Consider the following 20,658-nt stretch of genomic DNA (forward strand, 5'->3'; position numbering starts at 1 on the left):
TATTTCGAATTAATAATGATTTTAAATATAAAATCTCATCGCATGTTGAGATACTAATCATAGACAAATAATCCAATTCGAAATAAAATCATCCAATTCCCTTATTTAAGAAAGGTTGTATTCTTTTGCACGAAAGCCACACAAAACCTAATAAAAGGATGCTGAATATAAAGAAAAGTTAGGTTGAGCGTGTGAATGGTACGAATTTAATAAGTCATGATCTAAATGTAATGTAATGACCTTTTTACCATATATATATATATATATATATATATATATATATATATATACATCAGAGACATCCTACAGTGGTTATCGAAATGCAAATGTAATAATCATTGTCTATTCATGTATGGCATCCAGTAATATTTCCAACAATACCTAACCACAATAATATTCACATCACCCGTAGTCCGTTTGATTCGTGGTAATGACATATTACCACATAACAAGATTACCATGGTAATATGAGTGAGTAATATTATATGGTTGAGAAATATTACGGTAATTTGATATAACCATGTTTGATTGGGAATTCTTATTATCGGGAATAGTACATTACCGTGTTTGGTTGTCATGGTAATCAATTTACTAAAATATAAAAAGTTATAAGATTACCACGGTAATCTAAGATAGACACCAAATTTGGTGGTGATACGATTACCAACTTTCTTGGTAATATTTATAAGTTGGTAATGTGATATTACTATTCAGATTACCACTGATGCAATGACAAACGTGGTAATATTTTTAGATTACCATGTAACACGTGGTAATTTTTCTACATTACCGCGAACTAAACGGCTCCTTATAAATAGAAACCATTAAGGGGTTGTTTGTTTGCAAAGAATTGAATTGAAGAGAAATGAGATAAGAATGAGAATAAGTGGGAATGGATTAGAAATGAAAGAAAAACTGTGTTTGGTTGGAAGGTATGAGAGGTAATTCATTTGGAATGGGGAAAGTAAAAAGAAGAAAATATATGTGAAATGTCTTTTATGTTTAAATATTAAATAAACAAATGTATTACCTATTAATATTATTTTATTTATAATATGTTATTATTATTGTTATAATTTAAATTTGGTTATTTTTATAATTAATTTTAAATTTTTAAAAATGGTTATTATTTACTATTTAAAATATTCTAAAGTTAAAGAAAAATTCAATTTCTTATGACAACTAGTCTGATTACTTATTTAAATAACAATTTTAGACTCTTACTATGTTATGAAATCTTACCTAACTCACCCTGTTTATATAGACTTAGAAGAGAAGAAATAGAAGAAAAAAATTAGAAAAATCAAATAAAAAAAGATATATGAGAGCTAAAATGATTAAAAACATGCACCACAAATTGTCACGTGAAAAAAATAATAAAATAAATTAAAATCAAAATTAAAAAAAAAACGAGTGAGAATATAAAAAAAGAAATAAAAAGAAATGGATAAGAAGGGATTTTGAAATAAAATTTGAAAAAAAGGAATAAGAAAAAATCTCTCGGTGGTTGAGGATTTTAGGGGGAGTTGAGGATTTATGGAAAAAGAAGAGAAAAAGAAAAAAAAACAGAGAAAAAAAAACAAGAGAGACAGAGAACAGAAAAAAAAAAGAGGAGGAGAGACTGAGAAGGAAGAAAAAAGGAATGAAGAAGAAAGAGAAGAAGACTAAGAGAATTGGCGTGGTGATGGTCGTGGCGTCATCGGAGACCTTGCTTCTCCTCGTCTTTATCTCTTTTCTCCGATTCCAAGTTCCGATCTTCATTCTAAGGCATTGAGGAGATCAATGACCGATTCTTGTGAAGAGAAACTTGAGAATCCAAACATCGTCGGAGTCTGACAATGGTCCTTCGGCTCTATTAGTTCCTCTCACACTCCCTCTTTCTTTCTCCAAACACTACCACAAAGACAAATGATAGCTTAGTGGTGGTGGTGACGATGTATATGGCTTCTGCCGTCGTCACCACCCTGGCAGAACCTAAGAAGCCTCGTTCCTTGTTCTCTTCTCCGATCTCAGATCTCGATCTCCATCCCGAGGCAATGAGAAGATCAATGGCGAGAGACAACATTCAATCATAAAAAAAAAAGATCATCGATGAAGTTCTTCATCAAATTGACTTGTTGGCATTTTGATGTTTCCCTATAAAAAAAAAAGAAGGAAAAGATCAATTGCTCCACCACGCAGAATCGCCACGGCCTTCCCGATCGCATCAACGATCACAGGCGCTACATCACACCACCAAGGCGCCGAGCCGACCTCCAAGACTCGGAACCAAAAAGCGGTCCCAAGAACTAGCAAGCAACCATGCCCTATCAATCAAACAAGGCTAGTAAACATGCAAGCACAAGCATAGACATCATGAGAAGCCAAGTATAAGAGAGAAATCCGAAAACTCTCTATTGAATGAGAAGGAATACAACCAAGGCCAAGACCTAGCCAAGAGTTCATCAACCTCTCCCTTTCTAAGGGAATGAGAGCCTTATTTATAGGGAAAACCAAGGAGTGGACGAAATCAGCCAGACTTCAATGAAAGGCTGAGAAGAAGTCGCTTGTCACCTCAAAACAAGCACAGTGCTACAGTGCCAAGAAACACAACACTGTTCACTGTAGCACACCCGGATCGCTCTACAGTGTCAACCAATGGCACTGATCCTTCAGCCAGCCATCTCCCGGTCATCCCCAGCCGGTGCGCTCATCCAGCCCTCTGGCATACGACTGCAGCCCCTGTCATACCGATATCCATCGGTAATGCACCCTAGCAAGGCCTCTCGAATCGGCCGAGTACTCACTCTCGGTAACTCGCGATCCGCCCACTGCGCACGCACGCACGCGCCTCTCGGTCAGTGCTGCGCTCACGGTCATGCGCATGCATCAATGGTCTCGGCAACAAGGTTCGGCGGGCCAATGCGCCCACCCTCGGTCATAACACTCGCCCACGCGCCCATGTGCGCTGCCCTGGTCCGCGGTCTCGCATGGCCGCATTTGCTCGACTCCGGCACCACTCGATCGAGCCATGCCGGGCTCGCCCCGTCGCCCTCCCGCGACCAAGGCATCGTGCCATCCTGCATGATATAAGCATCATATTGGATGGAGACCGCATGTAAGGGCACCGACCCTTACAAACCAAGATGATGTTCATAACCCTAGCACAAATCTCGAGGCATGCTTGAGAAACTCGTCAAGTGCTTATGACTTTGAAGAGGTAGATGCTCTTATAGAATTCCATTCAAAAATATATATATACATATACATGTTCTAGTTGCATCCATGCAAAATGCCTAGATTTTAGTTTTACAAAACAAAAATCCGCATAACCTATGCTTCACTGTTCATTCATTCCTATGTGAATATTAGTCATGGTGGGACATGCACTGTGGATTGCTTTGTGAACCATGCATTTCTTGCTTAAATGAGTAATGAGTTATATACCATAGTAGCATGTCTTTATGTATTACTTGCAAGCATGCTTTCTTAATTAAAACCTCCATCTCATGTCTTGGCCTTTAGATTTGGCTAATATTTCGATGTAATCCGAGATAGAATGTTATTCGCTCGATATTTGGATTCTTTGTTAAAAAAGAAAAAAGAAAAAAAAAGAGAGAAGGGGCTCTGTTATAAAATTCGGCAAAAATTTTGTAGAAAAATTGGGTTTCATTGCAAAATCTATGGAGAGATAAAAATGAAATAATTGAGGGCATATATGCAAAAATGTGAAAATGTGTGAAAATACGAAAGCTCAAGGGTTTAACTGCAAAAAATAATAAATATGAAAAAATATAAAAATGTGAAAGTTTGGGAGTTCATTTGCAAAATTTCATAAAATGTGAAAAAATGAAAAGTTGGACGGTCTAAATGCAAAAAAAAAAGAAGAAAAAAGGTTTTTTTTAGCAAAGATGAGAGGTATTTTGGTAATTTTACAAGACTCCCTAAAGCTTACCGTGATGTCCAATGTATGGCGACTGCTCTCCTTGATAGGGTCTCCCCATTACCTCTTGATAGTCACGGAAGCGAATGGACTGTTGAAGACTCTTAAAGACCTCCTTAAGCTTACTGTGATGTCTAAAGCATGTCGACTGCTCTCTTTTGGAGGTCTTCTTCATTGCCTCTTACGATCACTGAGCGGATGGGCTATCGAAAGATACTTTTAAAAACTCTCTTTGAGCTCATGGACTGGTTTGAGGCCATTGACTCTCTTTGAGTGATGACAAACTCTGAGCTCATAGACCCGCTTTGAGGGCATTAACTCTCTTGGGGTGAGAAAAACTCAAAAACCCCTTTGAAACCTCTTTGAGCTCAGGACCCTATTTGAGCCATCTCTCTTCGAGTGACTGAAAAATTCCAAAAACCCATAAAAACTCTCTTTGAGCTCATGGACCTCGTTTGAGGCCAGTGACTCTCTTTTGAGTGATGAAAAATTTTAAAACCCATAAAACACTTTTTGAGCTCATGGACCCTATTTGAGCTCATCGCCCTCTTAGGAGTGATGAAAAATTCTAAAAACCATAAAAACTCTCTTTGAGCTCATGGACCCTATTTTTGAGGCCATTGACTCACTTAGGAGTGGTAAAAAAATTCCAAAACCCATAAAACTCTTTTTTTGAGCTCATGGACCCCTGTTTGAGGCCATTGACTCTCTTAAGAGTGATGAAGAAATTTCAAGATCTTCAAAAAGCCAAGCATTCTAAAACAGAGAAAAAAATCAAATCAAAATCAAGGCATTAAAAAAATAATGAATCAACAGATGAGCTCAACAACCTCAAGATTACAGTGTTGAAGAGTTCATAAGTTGCAAAAAGTTTCACAAGCCTGAAGGCCGAAACTTATGAAAAGTCAAATCAAGTTCCAAATCAAGTTCCAAATCAAATCAAAGAATGCAAATTCAACAAATGAACCCAACAACCTCAAGGATGAAGAGTTGAAGAGTTCACAAGTTGTAAAAAGCTTCACAAGCATAAAAGCCAAAGTTCATGAAAAGCCAAACCATATTTGCGATTCCTCAATGCAGAGAATCTATAACTTAAAGTCCATATCAAATTCAAGACAAACTCAAAACATCCAAGATCTCAAGAACCTCAAAATTAAAATGTTGAAGAGTTCACAAGTTGCAAAAGGCTTTACAAGCATGATAGCCGAAGCTCATGAAAAGTCAAACCAAGTTTGTGATTCATCAACATAGGGAATCCACAGCTTGAAATCCAAATCAAAATCCAAGATGCAAAAGATAAAATGTCCAAGTTTCAAGTTTCAAATAAATCAACAAATGAGCTCAACAACCTCAAGGATAAAGCGTTGGAGAGTTCACAAGTTGCAAAAAGTTTCACAAGCCTGAAGGCCGAACCTTATGAAGAATCAAATAAAGTTCAAAATCAAGTCCAAGATGCAAATTCAAATATCCAAGACACAACTTCACCAGTTTTTAAATCATGTTCAAGATGCATATTTCAACCGTTGACAAAGACCAAAAGTCAACAAAAGTCAAAGCGCGATTTTCGGCGAAATAGTCGGAAGGAGATAAAAGGCTACAATTATTGTTGCGTCAAGATGATTAAATTCCAAACTTCTTGTACTTTCAACGAAGTCTATGAATTCATGAATAAAAATTTATTTGTCAGAATCTGTTTTTTTCTTCACACTTATTTTTTTAATCGGAGGTTCCTGTGACAATGTCCAGGGTAATTAACACTAGGGGCTTGCCCCTAATGGAAGTCATGAACTCACAATCTCTTAAAGCTACAAAATATTAAAATTTGATTTGTGATCCATGCTTTTTATCCGGTCAATCCTAATTAAAGGCCGGGTGGAAAGAATGGAGCCCACACACCCCAACCATTATGTTTTTTTTAATTAATTTTAAAAAATATAAAAAAATTAGAACAACTTACTAAAATTTCAATATTGTTGAAAATACTAGCTCCTCCCTCCTTACTTTATTGAGCAATACCCACAATGAATGCTTATGCCTAGGAATTATGTTTTTTTGTAATAATAATTCTAATTTAAATTTATACAATTATATTTTTGTTTTTCAATTATTTATTTTGAAGAAAAAAATTTAGAATCTTCATAAACAAAAACAATTAAAAAAAAATCAAATGCATATCAAATTCAATCATGACCGTTGATCTCTTTCCGGATATATATTTATTATTATTATTTATTTTTTATTATTTTTATTATTATTATTATTCATTTTTTTTAAAATTCTAACCAGAAGATGAAGATGAGATCATAATAAATCTAAAAAATAAATCAACTTCTGATGCTCGCCAGCACCGTCCTCACGGGTTCCGATGCTCGCAGCCACCGTCCTAACCGGTTCCAACTTGCATCGCATGAGAACCAGAGCATGAGAAGAAGATAAAAAAGAAGAAGACAATCAAGAACACATCATTATCATCTTCTTCTTTTCTCCATCTCCATTATTTTCATCTTCTCCAGCCGCCATGTCCGGCTATGCTCGAGCCATTGGGTCCGGAGGAGCGGGTCAGCGACGAGCGGCATCTCATCAACTGTGGCGTCACTAACGGCGGTACGAAGCCAGCGGACGGGATGTGTTTCTCGCGGGTGAAAAAATAATTATTGTTAGGGGTAGAATGGTAATATTAAGTTCCAATTTGGGCATTCCTCAAGAAATTTGGAGGAATGGTAATCAGGGTCATTTCCCAATCTCATTCCTCCAAGAATCCTTCCCCATTCCTATACCTTCCAACCAAGCAACGGATTAGATCTATTCCTAAGCCATTCCCAATCTAATGCTTGCAAACAAACATCCCCGTATCATGATCTAACAACTGCCATAAAATATTTTTAATGTGTATGGAACGATAGAAATTGATTCTGCAAATAATGTAAAAAGTTTTACAAGCCGCATATATATATATATATATATATATATATATTCATTGCACAGTAATTGATCTCGCATGATGAGAAGTTATTATCATCCAACTCCTTTATATATATATTCATTGCACAGTAATTGATCTCGCATGATGAGAAGTTATTATCATCCAACTCCTTTGTTGAAGTTACTAGGACAAATCATTTCAGAGCTATTTGTTCGCAAGGGGTGAAATTGAGGAGGAATGAGATAGGAACCATGTTTTGAAAACCGGACCGGACCGGCCGGTCGGATCGGAAAAACCGGGAACCGGCCCATAGCCCGGTCCGGTTTTTAGAATTAATGTTGATCGAATTTTGAACCGGTCAAACCAGTAAACCCTAGTGAACCAGTTTGAGTCGGGACCAAAAACCGGATGGAACTCGGTTTTCAATTTTTTTTATTTTGTTTTGTTTTTTTTGTTTTTGTTTTTGTTTTTCTTTGTTTTGTTTTGTTTTTTTTGTTTTTTGTTTTTTAAGAAAGGACTTAGGGCATGAATTGGCTCTCTCTTCGATTTCATGATACTCTTTGAGTCTTGATTTGTCGAAAAATATTATTTGGATTTTTGAAACTTTGGAGTTTAGAGGTATGAGAAAATAAAAAGAAACTTGTAAATTGTTTAAGAGGTATAGATCATTTAGGACTTATTTTATTTTTATACTTTTTATTTTTAATGGTAATGATGATCAAATATGAGAATTAAATTAATCATACTTAGTTCTAGTTTTTGTTTTTGAATTTTTGTTCATGCCTTGTCTCATCCTCACATAATTAGTAATTTAATTAGTTGTTTAATTTATGTAGTTATCATCATCCATTTATGATTAATAGATTAAGAAATAAAAGGTTTAGGGAATTGTATTTGTTGCTTTTATCTAGATTAATTATTTTGAATCTTCAACCATTTTTGATAAAAATCATAATGATATTAAAATAAATATTTAAGATAGTTATGATTAAAAATATAATAAAGTTTGTTATTATATGTATATATATTATATATATATAATATTTAAGATAATTATTTATTTATGACGTCATCCGGTCCGACCAAAACGGGTCATCCAGTCGAACCGACTGACCCGTGACCCAAATATGAGACCGGTTCGCTATCTGGTCCGGTTTTAAAAACATTGGATAGGAATAAGAATAAGGGGGAATTAATTAGGAATGGAAGGAAAACTTTGTTTGGTTAGAGGGTATGGGAGAGGAATTCATTGGGAATGAGAAAAAGTAAAAGAGAAAATTTGTGGTAAAAAGAATTTTATACCCTTAATACAAGTTAATAAAGAAAAAATGTTGAGTTAGATAATAATTATCTTTTATAATAAATAATAATCAATTTTAAATTTTAAAATATTTTGACTATGGTTATTTTTATTTAACTAAACATTTCACTTTAATTATTATTTATTATTAAAATATCTAGTTAATTATTATTTAAACAAATTTATTATTTTTAATTATTAGTTATTATTTTTTTGACATTAATTATTATTTATTGTTAAATTTATTTATTTAATTATTATTTGAACTAGATTATTATATTTAATTAGTAGTAACTATTATTTCACATTAATTATTATTTATTACTCAAATAACCATATTAATTATTATTTTATTTATCAGATATTATTATTTCATTTTAATAATTATTTATTATCAGAATTTATATATTTAATTATAATTAAATTAAATTAAATTATTATTTTAATTATTAAATAAAATGGGCAAATGTGATATTTCACCCCAAAGAGTTTGACATGAATGTGCTACTCATCTCTCACTCCTCACTTATTACTCACCCATTTTATTCCCACTCCCTATACATGGTCATCCAAATAAAGTATTGGAATCATTAAGTAATGATTCCCACTCCATATCTTGCGATCACTACCCATATCAATAATAAATCACTCTAACCATTGCTTACTCAGATATTCAATTAATAGATACACATATCAATAATAAATCACTCTAACCATTGCCAACTCAGATATTCAATTAATAGATGTCTCAACAACTTTATTCAGATATTCAATTAGTAGAAGTCTCAACAACCTCGAACGAATTCAATAAATGCATCCGTAGTTAACAGAGTTTCAACAACCTCGAATGAATTCAATTAAAGGATCCGTAGGGTTAAGAGTGAAAGGTTGGTTGATGCTTGATAGTAAAGAGCCTGGGGTTTTAACCAATAATAATAATAATAATTGTTAGTGCAACCGCACTATAATTGTCATGATTTGACACATAGTCAAAGGTGACGTGGCAACCTGTGTGACATGGCATAATTGATAATATGGCAAGACATGGTGACATGACAATGAGTCATGACTTGGAGGCAAATATCTTGAAGATTTTGGTGGAGTTATTTTTTGCAATGTATTCAACTTGAAGACAAGATCATATTAAGACAATATTTAGGTGATTTGATTGAAGACTAAATATGGATGGAGCTTAACTGAAGAAATACCTATCAATGGTATGATTGAAGACTTTTGATGGTATGATTTAAAGAAACCTTAATGAGGATGATTAAAAACTATTAAGGGCAAGATTTGAAGACATGCTTATTGTTGGCATGATTGAAATGATTGATTGAAGATCTTTATGGAGAATCTTTGAAGACCAAACCTGGAAGGTTGAAGACTAAGTTTGGCAAGTTTCGTGAATACGCACAAGGACGTGTGCCCCTTGCGAGGGACTACGTGATGAGGAACTGAGGAGGTATGCTAGTTGCCGGCAGTCGAGATTAGGAGATTTGGCTGCACCGACTCGGACTAAACATGACTTGGAGGTTGATGGGTCTTGAGGTCGTCTGCTACGTAACCAGAACTCAGTCAAGTCAGTAGTCAGGGCCATGTTGCAATTCATGTTACAACAGGAGTTGTAACAGTCAATTTTGGAAGATTTTTAAATTAGTAGCCACGGAGATTCTAAAAGAGGTATGTGCTATATTTGGGACGTTAAGACGTCTATATAAGCTACCTTGCTATGAGATTAGGGTGTAGTTCTTGTGGAGGAGAGAGTGTGAGCACTATACAATCTAGAGAGGGTAGTGATCTTTATTGTTGGGAGAGTGAGTGACAAGTGTTTGTACTCATCTATTTTCACCTCTCCGGGCTTGCCCCCCAAGACGTAGGCGAGTGGATGTCGAATTGGGTTAACAATCTTGTGTGTCTCCTTCTTATTTGGTTTGTGTGAGTTTTCTATAAGTGTTTGAGTGTCCTATAAATCACAAACCACATCGGCGGAACTAACAACAACAACAACAACAATAATAATAATAATAAATTTGATGGAAAATTTTAATTTGATTTAAACAAAGTTTAATTTTATTTTTTTGAAAGAGATATGGACAAGCCAAATAATTTAATTTAATTTAATTATATATCAATAAAAATTAAATATTTAAAAACTATAATTTTTTAAATAATAATTAAGTGTTTATTCGTAATTACTCATATGATTAGTTGTTAAATATATTTATATCTTAATAATAAGATATTATGGGGAAATGAAATTTATCCTCTAACCTAATATAATCTACCTACGTCATTTCAAGCCAAAATAAATTGAAATAAGGAAGTAAAATAATTATGTTTAACTATTATAGTTTATTTTTTTAAGATTTAAAAAAAATCCAAAATTTTGATCCCATCTCTATAAATACCTTTTTTTAAATTAAAAATTAATTTAAATTCAAGTAGTAAGAAATTTTAGGAGGAAAAAAATACGGTTTTATGGAATTAAATGGCAATTAATTTGAGTTCAAGCAGAAAGAAATTTAAGGGGGGAAAAATAATTTTTACAGTTTTATGGAAATAAATGGTATTTAATTCTAAAGTAATGATAAATCACAAGAATTGATAAAATTCTGAAAATCACTCTCATCAAAATCAACATCACAAGTCCTTAGTGACTTTTAAAAGCTTGAATATTAGTATGTGGATATATTCAATCTACTGACAACCCTTTTACGAAACGTGGACAATTAGAAAACTTGCATCAACTATAGTTAGTTAAATGATGCATATAGAGACCTACAATCTTTGACAAGTTGAGATTGTCCTCTTTCTCTGTCATAAATTCATTTTTTTTTTTAATATGTTATTTTTTAATATAAAATTTTTATATTTATTATTATTTTTTAAATTACTCTTAATATTATATTCAACTTTATTGTTAAAATTAAATATGAAAAATAAATATAAAGATATAAATTAAAAATAATTTTAAAAAATAATTAAAATTTTTAATAAAAGTTTTATAAAATAATTAAGTCTCTGTGAAATTGAGTTAACATGATAGAAACTGAAGATCTGCAACTGTCACAAGAGAAAGAGACTCAACCGGGACCATTTAAACCAAATTAAACAGTACCTCAACCCTAACAGCTTATATAAGTCTAAAGCACTCCCTCCCTCCGAGAATACATTCCAAATGGCTTGTTGGATCTTATTATTATCAATATTTTTCCCTCTTCTTTTCCTTCTCTTCCAACAAAGAAGAAAGAGAAGTACTAGTTTTCCTTCAAACTGGCCAATTCTTGGCATGCTTCCAGGGTTTCTAATGCAAGTGCACCGGATCCATGACTGGTGCATTGAGCTCCTCACAGAGTCCCCCAACTTCACTTTCATGTTCCATGGCCCTTGGTTCTCAAAAATGCATCTCTTGTTTACCTGTGACCCTGCCAACATTAATCACATCTTCAATCTCAACGTCTCCAACTATCCAAAAGGCGAAAACTTTAAAGACATCTTCGACATTCTCGGTGATGGACTTATCACTACCGACTCTGAATCTTGGAAGAATCAGAGGAAGTTAGCTCGTCTTTCAATGGCTAAATCAAGATTTCATTCTGCTGTGGGTTCATGCACTCTAGAGAAGATGAACAACACACTCTTGCCGCTTCTGAACAAGATGGCAGTGGACAGTTCCTCACCTGAGCTAAAAATCAACTTGCAGGACTTGATCTGGAAGTTCACTTTCGACTTGACTTGCGTATTGATAACTGGCGTAGATCCTGGTTATCTTGTTAGCAACTCATCAGTGTCGCCTTTCGTCAAGGCGATCGAAGAAATTGAACATGTTTTGGTTATCAGACACACTGTTCCATTGGTGTGGTGGAAATTACAGAGATTTTTTGGTGTAGGGAGTGAGAAAAAAATGGCTGATGCCTGGAAAGTTATAGACAGTTTCGTCCAACAACTCATTTCAAACCAGAAACCAGATCAAGAACAAGAAAAAGATGCAAGTGCAACTGCAAACCTGTTAACACTATACATGGAGTTGATAAAGGATGAAGAATGGATGTGCTTCAGATCAGATAAGTTCCTCAGAGACAGTCTAGTGACCTTCCTCGCTGCTGGCCAGGGAACGATAGCTCTCGCACTTTCATGGTTCGCCATAAATCCCAGAGTTGAAGCAAAGCTTGAAGAAGAGATAAAGAGTAAGAGAACTAATGATCATGATTATAAAGAGATGGATGAGCTAATATACTTGCATGCAGCTTTATGTGAAGCTATGAGGCTGTTTCCACCTGTTCCATTAAATCATAAGTCTGTTTTGAAGACAGACGTGCTTCCAAGTGGGCATACAGTTTGTCCTGGTACAGAGATAATTATTTCTACGTATGCTCTGGGGAGGATGAAGGGTATATGGGGAGAGGATTGCATGGAGTTTAAGCCAGAAAGATGGATTAATTATAATGAGAAAGGGGATCATCAGTTGAAGTTTGAAGCTTCATATAAGTTTGGTGCGTTTGGGTGCGGACCAAGGATTTGTGTTGGAAGAGGAATATCTTTCACTGTGATGAAGTTGGTGGCTTCTGCTTTGATTTATAACTTTCATTTTGAAGTGGTGCATGGGCATGTTGTTCAACCCAACGTGTCTGTTGTTTTGGGGATGAAGAATGGTTTGATGGTTAAGGTGCATAAGCGAAGCAGCAACACCGGCTAGCCACATATATATATATATATATATATATATGTGCTAGTAGTTATTATGATCTTTTTATATATTAAGATATATGCATGGTCATCAGATAAGTTTTAGTTTATGTATGTGTTTAATTGTGTGTGAATGAACTCATAATCCATATATATGAATACATGGTCATGATCCATATGATTATGAATGCTCTTGTTAGAAGAGCATTATGTGTAAGGATGTGATAAATAAAAAAATATTCAGGGCCTTGCACCCTGTTGTTTTTAAAGTTTTTAAAAATATTGAGGAATTTTATTTTATTTTATTTTTTCCATTTCTTGTATCAAATATAACAATAATAATAATAATAATTTTAATTAAATAAACCGAACCAAACCAAACCAAGCCGAACCGAACCAAATCGCTGCTTCTTCTTCTTTTTCTCTTGTCCGAGCTCGAGGAAGCTTCTCCAATGGCGGCCAAACGGGATCGCCCTTCGTCGTCGTCGTCCTCCCCTTCCCCCATCTCGAAGAAACCTCGCCCTCTGCCATCTGACGACCTCCTCTCCCTCCTCATCTCCGCCACCTCTCTCGCCCTCCGCTTCCTCTCCTCCTCTTCCCCTCTCCTCCCCTCCTATCTTTCCCATCCCCTCTATTCCTCGCTCCTCTCCTCCTCTTCCTCCCTCTCTCGCCTGCTCTCCCTTCTTCCCTATCCTCCTCCTCCTCCTTCTCCTCCTCCTCCTCCATATCCCTCTTGGTTCCTCCCCTTTCTCACCCCCTCCTCCCCTTCCTCTCTCTGGCTCCCCTACTTCCGAATGTCGAAGCCCACCTTCGACCTCCTACTCCAAACACTCACCCCTTCCCTCACAGCTGACTCCGCTCCCCCTTCCCACAAGCTCGCCGCCGCCCTCCTCCGCCTCTCCCACGCCACCCCCTTCTCCGACCTCGCCCGCCGCTTCTCCTTTTCCTCTCCCTCCCTCGCCTGCCGCGCCTTCTACGAGGTCTGTCGCGCCATCACCCACCGCCTAGGCCACCTCTTCGAGCTCCGCTCCGATCCCCGTAGAATTCTCCAGGGTTTCAATTGGATGTCCCTCCCCAATTGCCTCGGCGCCGTTGGCTTCTCCCGCTTCTTGATTGATGGCCCGGCGTGCGGCGGCTCTGTGATTTTGCAAGCTGTGGTGGACTCTGAAGGGAGGTTTCTTGATGTCTCGGCTGGATGGCATGGGGAGATGACTCCCTGCCCGGATTCTCCGCCGGACGGAGCTGTGTAAAAGCCGTGCATCTGGTGTTCTTGATGGTGCTCCAATGGAGCTCAATGGGTGTGGCTCAGTGCCTATGTATTTTTTAGGTGGTACTTGCTGCCCTTTGCTGCCGTGGCTTGTAACTCCATATGCTGAGGATGAACTTAGTGGATGTGGAAAGTCTTCCAAAATGGCCAGCTTTTAACTCTGTGCATTACCGGGGTATGGAGCTGGTGAACAGGGCGTTTGTGAGGCTGCGCAGCCGGTGGAAGTTGCTTAGACTTGTGTGGAACGAGGAGTGCGCAGAAGCTCTGCCATTTGTTATAGTGACATGTTGTTTGCTTCACAATTACTTGATTAAGTGTAGTGAGCCTGTGCCGGAGGAGGTTGAAGCAACTGTGGTGGACTCTAGGTTTCCGGAGTATGAAGGAAAGGGCAATGCAGAGGGAGAGAGGATCAGAGAGGTGATTGCCACACATTTGAGTATGGTAAGCAAAAGCATGTTTTTGGTTTAGTGGTACTCAAATTTTTGCTCATGGTATGTGTTATGCACCCTTTTTTTTCTTCCTAATGCTATAATAAATCCAGTTGCATTTGTTATTATCATGGTACGATGATGGATACTGTTTATTGAGCTTCACCTATGACTCCAATGCAATTTAATCCTAGTAATGCACCTTCACAATATATGCAATTACAATGAAAGACAATAGCATCACAGGATCACCCTGAACAGGCAGCAGTGACGTCATCATTTTATATTTTTCCCACTCTAGATTGACTGGTGAAAAACTAAGTTGAAGGAAGAATGTATGGTAAGATGGATATTGTTTGCTTTCTGAAGTTCACTTAATAGTCATATCCTTTCATTTCAATGTTTTAAATTTTCAAAGTATTACATCTCATGTTAATGCTGAGCCATGTAAATGGCATCTTATTTGAGATATCTAATTCGTCATTTGGCTAATTTCTGTGGGGGACATAAGGCAGTTATTGTTTTCAGAAAAGTTCTTCATATTCAACTATGGGCCATCATCTTTTGGTATCAGATATATGCTACTCTGCTTAAATTGTTTGTTCAACTATTCTACAAAATAAATGACCTTTTTTTTTGTGAATCAAATTGGATCAATCAAAAAACAGGTTTGGGCAAGTAGTTGGTTTGATGAACATAGATAGAAAATTTTATAGTAAACCAGTACTTGTAATCTAGTGTGAAGGAAATCTTGATGAATTTACCCTGTTGTGATTTTGCTTATGTTTAGGTTTTATTTGGTAGTTCATTCTTCCCATCGTTTTATTCAGCTTTCATAGAATCTATTTTTTTCTTGGCCAACATAACTTATAATGCATTGTGACTTTGTTTTAAGACAGTAAATTATGTCATCTATAAGTAGCCTAAATTTTTGAGGGCTTAAAGCTTATATATATGTATATATATATATATATATATATATATATATGCCATTAACATTAGACTTAACCCATTTGATAGACTTATTCCTCAATGAATAAGCTCTCCAAAACAGACTTATATATTTGAATTTTGCACCAACTATTTGAGGTTCCTTTGATTTCAGTTTTTAAACTTCTAAGACAATTTATTAGCTGTGTGCAGAAACTCTGTAGCTGGTATCGTTGGTTTGACACTAGTTTATTTGTCTAACAATTATTGGTACTTACCTAACAGTTGGGCATCTGAAACATTCATTGGCCTTCAAAATTGTCTGGACATGGTGATAAGAAAACTCTCAATCTTGTTATTTATTAAATCATAGTTTTGCTACTTCCTTGTGGAAAATTTCCAAACTTTAAAACGAGAGAAGGCCTTCATTAAACCACATGATGTTGTTGGCCACCTGCAAATTTGCCTATAACTTTGTTTCCGTATTATTTGTACATTCCTTGTCCTTTTCATTGTTGATTTCCCAATTTGAAAAGAAGAGAGGGGAGAAATGTGCCCTGTATGAATGTTTGAGAAAAAAAAAAAAACTCATTATTTCTTTTTAACTTAACTGCCTTGACAACAAGGTCTGCGGCTTCCAACATTCTTTGGATAAGGGAAGTCTGTTTCCCTTCCATGTTAACTTCCATTTGTTCTTATTCCTAGCCGCCGGAACATATAGAGGTGACCTGCAACTATTTCTTAAACATATTTATGCAATATCTAAAAGCTAAGGTTGTATTTGAAGCCTACCTCTGTGGTTCTTGTGCATCTGAGTTGTAGTGGATCATAAGTCTCGAGGGCCACCATTACTTCCTGGTGAACTATTTTTCAAGATCTTAAATCTTCCAATTCATCATTTATCTCCCAGTTTGTGTACCTACTAATAGTACTGTGCTGACAGTATTTTGTGAACTATTTGGGATATCCAATTGCCTTTCGCAGACTAAGAAGCTTAAATCTTCCAATTCATCATTTATCTCCTGCATTCAATGACTAAGAAGCTTTTGTTATGGATGTTGGCATGCTGACATTCATCCACCAGTTAATTGTAGGACCCTGTGATTGTGGTGTATGGTGACTAGAAAGATGAAGTTGCAAGAGGATGAAGATGAGTATAATAAGGCTTTGGTGCATTTTATGCTGGAGTGGTCATCATCTTTTGTTATCTTATAACTGGGGTTGGTGGGTCAAAGTGAGAGCAAAGGAGAGGACCAACACTTTTTGTTGGGCATTTGTGTCTTCAGATCCATTCCTTCTGCTAGCATTCATAAGAATGACATGGTTTTTACTAACATGCATTTTGGCAATTTTTTTCATTGTGGTTTGAATGGGGTGGCTGTTTGTTTTTTCCCAAAGGAATTCCACTGCTGCATTTTTTTGCTCATATAGGACTTTCCTTCAAACTTATGGTACTGACAAACATCTCTACATTTCCTTTATTATTTGGTACAAACATTGCATTAGGATAACTTGTAGAAATAGTCGTGTTTTTCTTTTCCTTTTCTTGATACAATGCGTGTCTTAAGCTTATTTTTAGGATTTTTAGGATGTAGTATGAAGCTATCGCCAATTTAGCACATTGCTTTTTTCTGTTTCATTTGTTGCACAGTAAGCTTCGTACACGGGTAGAGTTGAATTTGATGTTGAAATACTATTGATGAAACTTTATCAATCATCCTATGCTTGTCGCCTTCAATTATTTTATCAGGTTATTATTTTCATTGAATTAATTCTTTCAAAATTGAGCTGCAATAACTTTGCTATGTTGATCAATCACGGTCTTCATTCTTTGGCTATCAATAATTTTTTTGGTTTGCGTCTTGACATGGTATCAGAGTTTGGTTTGTTTGATTTTTTTGCTAGTGGCTAGTTAAGATAGACTAGTATGTATAAAGGGAGCTATTAGAGTAACAAATAATCTCACATCGGATAATTTATAAAATATGGATTTGAATATATAAACAAAAGTTTCTTTTCCTATCAATTTAAGCTTCTAAGTTGAGTCAAGCCTAGATATATTTGGTTTGCATACAATTATACTCCATGAAACTATTTGATAGCAATGTATTTCTCGAGATCAGAGACAGCGTGTAATCTGACACCTACCTTAGTTGAATTAAGTTCAAATTAAACCATGCATCTATTTGCCATTCTAAACCAAAGTGTTCTAAGTTGCATCCTGCTTATAGTTTCTTGTAATTGTTCAATGCCTGATCATTCGTATCAATGTCTTCATTAATAGCGTACTAACATTGACGCTGGCTTGATCAATGGTCTTTCTACAATTCATCTGCTCTTGGTTTTATTGGTTCTTCGGTTTGAGTTTGATATGCAGATTACTTCAGAATTGAAGAGTCTGGAAGGTGAAGTCTCTCGGCTTTTGTTTGTTCTTCAGTTTGAGTTTGATATGCAGATTGCTTCAGAATCAAAAAAGTCTGGGAGGTGAAGTGCTTTGCATGGTCTACACTTTCTCCATATCCATTTATGTTGGCTTGTGAGTATAAATCCAGATATTTAAGTGATTTTACTATGAGTTATATTCTTTATAATATTGATGATTTTTCATTAAAATTTGTCTATATTGGTAGTTTAAAAATGATTAAATGCTTATACTAAAGTTAGCTGTGGAGGTCACGGGTTTTTGGAGCTATAATATGAACACCAATTAAGCATGCAGAAGATGTCTTGTTGTTTTTCGCTGTTTTTGTTGGCATCTGAATTTTGAGATTTTTTTAATCATTTTCAATTATTTTGATTTATTAATTTTTAATTTTTGAGCAATTATTTTTTAATTAAATATATTGATTGAATTACTACCTACCTTGGCAACAATGGATAGAGATGACTTGCTGACAAATCTATATCTTCTTTTGGCTTCTCATGTGATCCTTGTTTTTTTTCCTCCATTCATGGCGTGACTGAGGCATGTTCTTAGAGTTAGTAGGCATGGGCTTCAATCTTTTTGAGCTTCGTCTTTATATGTGGAAAAATTTGGATGAAAGGACAAGATGTTCTTGGTTTCATATTTATTAATTAATTAGTCTTTTGCTCTTTTGAGTCTCTTCTTTTGTGATCACATGGGGTGGTCAATCCACATTTTGGACAAATCCATTGAGATAGACATGTCAAAGGTTTTTGTCTTGGATGGACTAAGATTGGATCAAATCTAAACTAGACCCACTTATTTAATTCCACTCTTGTCTAAAAGTAATCATATGTAGAATCATTTTTTGAAGATATTTTTTAAGCTCTTAACATTATTGTAATAAAAATACTGTTTAGATTTAGAGTGGGTAAATTGATTTTTAATATGTGCATTGTCATGTTCTTTTACTATTATGGTTATTATTTTGGATAGGGAGTTTTTTTTTTAAAGCGAAATATTTGGGAAAAATAACTCCTGATGAAAGTTTTAATTGTGATCACTAATTCATTATTTAAGATATGAAACTAAACTTGATTAGGTTTGTGGTTTAAGGATTTTTGTAAATATTTAGTACTAGCTTTTATGATTCTCATGTATTAGTCTGTATTAAAAAAAATTTGTAGTGTGTGTTATAAATAGTTTCTGTCAAGTTATTGTCAATATCATATATTGTAAATTTATTTTCACAAATTTATAGTCCATCTTTTTACAATTTAATTGTTTTAACCTTTAATCAGAAGGCTTCTAGTGATTTAATTTGTTATTTTTTATAAATATGAATAAATCACGTGATTAAATCCTCATCTTCTCGTCATAGGAGAAATGAAATACCAACTCCCTATTGAAACGGTGATAACCCATCATAATGTGTCAAATTACAAAACTAGCCCTACACTTGAAGGAGCACAATCTTCATCATCAAGGGCAATTTTGTAATCATATCTTCACTTACTCCAGTTACCGTTATTACCGTTACTTTTTCCCTGCCGAAAAAGGAACCTTAACTTTCAAAGATTCCCATTCCCGTGAACTCACAACAAACTCACAACTTTCCCCTTCTCTTTTAATAAATATATCACTTCAATGAGAAGAACTAACCCCCTCAATATTTCTATATAAATCTCAATCTCCAAACCTCAAACTAATACATCTCCCCAAAAACCACCATGGATTGGTTCTCATGGCTTTCAAAGTCAAGCCTTGATGCTTCTCTAGTCTATGAGTATGGCCTTCTCCTCTCCCACAATGAGTTAGAAGAGGAAGACATCACCCACTTTGATCATGAGTTCCTTCAAAGCATGGGAATTACCATTGCCAAGCATCGCCTAGAGATCATCAAGCTCTCAAAGAAACACAAGAAGGTATTTTATTATTCTCCTTTTCCAGTGAACCGTCTTCTTTCGGCGGTTGACAAGACCAAGAATTGCATTACAAAGTATGTACTCCGGTTGTTTGTTCACCGGAATTCTTCGGCGATTGTGGTTGTACCGAGATCTTCGCTTGGAGATCGGTGGAAGGGTGCCGCCTTGAAGAGGAGCAAGAAGATAATGGTTGTCAAGCAAGGGAGCTTCTTGCTCACTGATGGCCGTTCTCCGGTGATGCCGTCTTTCTTTTATGGTGATAAAACTAATATTGTTGATAACAATGGAGGTGTTGCTGTTGTTGGTGAACAAGAAGATGGTGATGATGATGATGATGGATATTGGGGTAGTGGTGATGTTGAGAAGGTGAGGTGGGACACAATGTTTCAAGACTTGAAGCCAACTTAATTAGAAGATGTTATCAATCTCTTGATTTGTTTCTTGATTATGAGTTATTATGGATTATGGAGTTTGGTTATTTTGTGTTTGGTTTTGTTTTACTTTTGGTGTGGTGTATAAAGTAATTAGATTTGTTTGTGTGGTTTTGAAGGGAAAATAATGCTGCATGATGTATGTGTTAGACGGTTGATAAAACTATGAAGAAAGAGAGATCCACATGTATTTATCTTTAAGGAATGGTAAGACGAGTTTTGTCTTGTAAATGCATTATTTTTGGCACGTTATAATATTTTGAGGAAAAAAAAAGAACAGAAAGATTAAAAATCATTTTCAAAATAGTAACAGTAATTAAAGCATTTGATTTTTAAGAAGTATGATAATAAAAAATGTGTGTTTGGGGTTATTTGTTTGCATTGTTATATTTAAAAAAAAAAAATAAACACAAATGAAAAAAAAATATATATATATATATAA

At 35.3% G+C, this 20,658-nt stretch overlaps 2 protein-coding genes and 1 pseudogene across 2 annotated transcripts; all 3 read left to right on the top strand.

Annotated features, from left to right (window-relative positions):
* Positions 1-11,434: 11,434 nt before the first annotated feature.
* LOC120255997 (noroxomaritidine synthase 3-like) lies at positions 11,435-12,841 on the top strand. The gene has a single exon (XM_039263766.1). The coding sequence runs from the start codon at positions 11,435-11,437 to the stop codon at positions 12,839-12,841; it is 1,407 nt and encodes a 468-aa protein (XP_039119700.1).
* A 393-nt stretch (positions 12,842-13,234) lies between these two features.
* LOC120255995 lies at positions 13,235-18,785 on the top strand (annotated as a pseudogene).
* Positions 18,786-19,031: 246 nt separating this feature from the next.
* On the top strand, positions 19,032-20,414 carry LOC120255996. Its single transcript, XM_039263765.1, has one exon. It carries the CDS (start codon positions 19,591-19,593, stop codon positions 20,191-20,193), a length of 603 nt encoding a protein of 200 aa, XP_039119699.1. The 5' UTR covers positions 19,032-19,590; the 3' UTR covers positions 20,194-20,414.
* The last annotated feature ends 244 nt before the right edge of the window (positions 20,415-20,658 follow it).

This window comes from Dioscorea cayenensis, unplaced genomic scaffold (genome assembly GCF_009730915.1).
Source record: "Dioscorea cayenensis subsp. rotundata cultivar TDr96_F1 unplaced genomic scaffold, TDr96_F1_v2_PseudoChromosome.rev07_lg8_w22 25.fasta BLBR01001262.1, whole genome shotgun sequence".
NCBI lineage: Eukaryota > Viridiplantae > Streptophyta > Magnoliopsida > Dioscoreales > Dioscoreaceae > Dioscorea > Dioscorea cayenensis.

Bases quoted from the DNA above. Each gene is read 5' to 3' on its own strand.
- LOC120255997 (XM_039263766.1), top strand. From the start codon at position 11,435: ATGCTTCCAGGGTTTCTAATGCAAGTGCACCGGATCCATGACTGGTGC.
- LOC120255996 (XM_039263765.1), top strand. From the start codon at position 19,591: ATGGATTGGTTCTCATGGCTTTCAAAGTCAAGCCTTGATGCTTCTCTA.